The sequence below is a fragment of the Galendromus occidentalis genome, unplaced genomic scaffold, assembly GCF_000255335.2.
Source record: "Galendromus occidentalis unplaced genomic scaffold, Mocc_1.1 scf7180000077419, whole genome shotgun sequence".
NCBI lineage: Eukaryota > Metazoa > Arthropoda > Arachnida > Mesostigmata > Phytoseiidae > Galendromus > Galendromus occidentalis.
The window spans coordinates 4,918-8,619 of NW_003805407.1; the positions used below are offsets into that span (position 1 = coordinate 4,918).

The window sequence follows — 3,702 nt, forward strand, 5'->3', positions numbered from 1 at the left end:
GCGGAAGGGTTCATCGTCGTTCCAACTGGGGATCAACACCGGCGCTATCTGTGGAGGTAACCCACCATTGGCAATGGGTCTCTCGTTATAAATAGTAACCAAACATCTTGACCGAGCTTATCTGATAGACTTTCCGAAGCAGAATCTAGCGTCAGAATGGAGAGGGTCGTATCGCTGGATGATGGCAGTTGCCTGCGAACCAGACTGGGCCTCAAATTGAACTCGAAGCGCGCAGTGGCGGTTCTTGACACGCCGACTCAAACAACGAGAAGGAAAAAAAGAAGTGTCACGTTCGAAACCTTCATCTACCATGACTCAATTCAAGGTTAGTTGAAGTTTAAAACTCGACCTCCCCTATCTAGCTTAATCTATCTTGCAACGCTTTCACGAAAAACTTGGAAATTCTACCTCGACGGCGCGGAGTTGTGTCGAAACTCGAAACGTTCGAGCTTCCTCTGCGGGGAACTGCGCGTGACTGGAAAATAACGAAAATTTCATGCCAAATCCAGATTATGTCCACGGCGGCCGACGATGGTTGTCAAGAAAAGTCGGCGGCCGGAACCAAGACCTCAGACCAAATTAGATCACGAGCACCCCTGGATGTGAAAGTACCTGTTATCGGCATCATTGGAGGGCCTGGATCTGGGAAAGGGACGCAATGTGAGAAACTCGTCAAAAAATACAGCTTCACGCACATTTCAACCGGTGATCTCATGCGAGAGGAAGTGAAGGCAGGAACGAAAATCGGTAAACTTGCCGCAAAAGTTAGTTTTCTATTGATTATCCCAACCGACGGGATATAGTGCGACCCATTTGACGATGTATGGATTTCTCGAATATCCTCACAGATTCGTTCTTATAAAACCTTGCGATTCCAGTGCATGGAAGAAGGACGTCTTGTCGAAAGCAGTGTGGTTCTAGATGTATTGAGAGCAAAGATCCAGAAGGAACTGCCCACGAGCCCGGGTTTCATTTTGGATGGTTATCCACGCTCTCTTGATCAGGCAGCAGCTTTCGAGCAATCTATCTGTCCGATCACAGCCTACATCTACTTGAAAGTCAGCGACGAGGCAAGTCTTACCCGAGCCTTGGGGAGAAAATTGAGAATTGAGAGGCTGATTTGCTGTCTGAATATATCAACATCAAAAACGACCTCTGATTGGAAATCACTCCCTCAAAATCAAGAGAAGCTTTCGTTGCCGGGGATGAATCCTCCGAATCTCAATCCGATTACTTCACTCCCAACAGGCAATGCTGAGACGCTTGGTGAGCCGTGGGAAGAAGAGTGGTCGTGCCGACGATAATGAGGAGACGGCAAAGAACAGAATCGCCGTGAGTTTCTCTTGAGTTTCCCCAATAAGATGCAACCATGCCTCCATACGCAGTCTCGATGAGGAAACGATCTAAGGTTTCCCGGTTTCCTCAGATATTCTACAAACAAACGCAGCCGATTGTCTCGGAGTACTCGGGAAAACTCACCAGCATCGTCGCTGAGGGAAGCATCAACGAGGTAAGATGATGCAGCTCACTCTGTCTCGGGCTCTTTATTGAATATCGCTTTTTTGATGATGTTTTTTTCCGGAGGCTCATCCGATTCCTCTCAGGAATTTCTTTCTTCCAAAGGTACATTCCGTGGTGGACGCCGCTTTCAGCAAACTCATATCAAATGGTAGTAGGAATGTTGTTTGACGCACAAATAGGTGTTCTTCGAATTGTTCGTTGTCGAAATGAGCTGTAAATAAGCGCAGAAAGAAACAAAATTCAGACACAGTCGAAGAAGTTTCCGTTTTTTTTCTCGCCAGACGCCCGTCCGAGCTCAGGCATCCCAATCATCCGATTCACCCACAGCCAATTCGACCGTTCGACTTTTCCTGCGGGGTATCGGAGAATTTCGTCATAAGGTTCCGCAAGCGGAATTCCGCGGAATTTCCGAGAGGCTCTCGCAAAGGTCCTCAAGGTGCCAGATTTCCTGCCAGCGTTACCTATTGTCAGGATAAGTGCGGTCTCTCACGCTGAGCCTATCGAACCTTTCTCAGATAAGTTCCGTCTTGACAGCAGGCTTCGGCTTGCGGCGGTCGCGATAGGCTGATGATTATCTCCGTAGATACGGTGCGACGTGCCTGGCGCGATCCCATTATCGACGAAAAAGGCTATCCGGGAGCGATAAGGCCGACATCAACAAATGCGCAGCGAGCTGTCGCGCCGACGAGATATTTCTGACGCCAAAGTCCATCAACGAGGCTGGGAATCTGGCGCGGGAATTATCCCGGGAATTCACGGCATCATCCGGCCTCCGTGGACTCTCAATTGAGAACCCGTCGGAAATGCGATGAACGACGAACATTCACGGCTCCGGCGCGACCGCGCCAAAATCCGAGCCTGATCCATGACTGGCGATTGGCCCGCGAGAAGCTGCCGGAATCCGTTGATCCAGAGTGAATCCGGAAGAGCAGGAATCGCGATTTCTGTCGAGGAGGAAAATTTTCATTCGGCCATGACGGCCTTGGAAGCGTCAAGTGAACGTTTGCTCGACCCATATCGGTGTGTTCGTCGTTGTAATCGAGCTTTCCAATTACTTGACTTGTTTATAGTTTCATATGGACTGAAACTCAAAGAGTCTTTCTAAACCGATAATTTCCGTCGCGACTGCGAGCTTCGAAGCTGGAATGTCCGGAGGCCTGTGTTCCCCATACTGCGTTCTGGTGTTTCTGGTCGTGGTCCCCTTCGTCAACCCCACGAACAGGACTGTCAGTCGAACAAAACGTCAACAGAGCATCCTGTGTCTCGGCGACGCGTTCATTACTGAAGTGATCACCACGATCATCGATAGGAACCGAGATACAATTCGAGCCTCTGAGCCCGTCGTCCTCGGTGGCTGCCAAGGTTACGGCATCTTCCGACTGTGTCGCGGTCGTGCAACGCGAATCTCCGAAATCAGGTTCTTTGACGGTATCAGAAGCGAGTGCGATGATATAGATCGTTGGGCGAAGTTCTCTATTCCGATCGCAATTCAGGACTTCACTTTCGCTTTCGATATCACCTGGCCGCTCTCGTACGCCGGCGGCATCCTCACGGCCCAATGGAAACTGGCAGCGGCAGAAGTGGTCGTGTACTGGCCGACAAACAGACAAGCTTCGGGACTGTCTCCGAAAATTGACAGCTTTACCTTCACTGCGGATGAGGGATTGACTTACACAGCGACCGGAGCATATCCTCTTTCGGCTGGTCTGAGAGTGGCGCTGTCCTTATTGAAATCTGTGCTCCCAGACATCATCAACAGGCTTAATGCGGTCATTGTGGTCACGGTTTTCCAGCAATGGATTGACGGCTATTATCCAGAGTTGCCTTTTTGAAAGTGGGCTGCAAGAGTTCAATCTCAAAGAATTAGGGGCTGCGGGGGGCATCGCTGGCAGGATCAAAGGATGGTCCCCTCACTGGAAGAGGAAAAGTTTGCTCGGACTCGGGAGCTGATGGGCGGCGGTATCACCAAACACAAGGACAGCAGCGGAGCGGATGCCTGGTGCGAAGTTCAGTGTGTCGGAGCGCGCTGGGAGAGAGGAAAATACTCTAGAATTCGAGTCGAGTCCTCTCAGAAGTCGTCGCCGCAGAGAGTTACTCGAGGATCTCGGAGTCGATTGATACGAGTAGCGAGGCCGACTCGACTCCCCGCGGGGCATCACGTGTAGTTGTCAGCTTGATGGA

At 50.5% G+C, this 3,702-nt stretch overlaps 1 protein-coding gene across 1 annotated transcript; it reads left to right on the plus strand.

Annotated features, from left to right (window-relative positions):
* Window positions 1-200: 200 nt before the first annotated feature.
* LOC100903887 (adenylate kinase isoenzyme 1) lies at window positions 201-1,779 on the plus strand. Its single transcript, XM_003742495.1, has 6 exons — window positions 201-325; window positions 510-764; window positions 879-1,070; window positions 1,249-1,332; window positions 1,427-1,510; window positions 1,624-1,779. Exons 1-6 carry the CDS (start codon window positions 311-313, stop codon window positions 1,687-1,689), a joined length of 696 nt encoding a protein of 231 aa, XP_003742543.1. The 5' UTR covers window positions 201-310; the 3' UTR covers window positions 1,690-1,779.
* The last annotated feature ends 1,923 nt before the right edge of the window (window positions 1,780-3,702 follow it).

Bases quoted from the DNA above. Each gene is read 5' to 3' on its own strand.
- LOC100903887 (XM_003742495.1), top strand. The intron at 765-878 runs GTTAGTTTTCTA...TTGCGATTCCAG, and splicing joins TCGGTAAACTTGCCGCAAAA to TGCATGGAAGAAGGACGTCT. The intron at 1,071-1,248 runs GCAAGTCTTACC...CACTCCCAACAG, and splicing joins ACTTGAAAGTCAGCGACGAG to GCAATGCTGAGACGCTTGGT.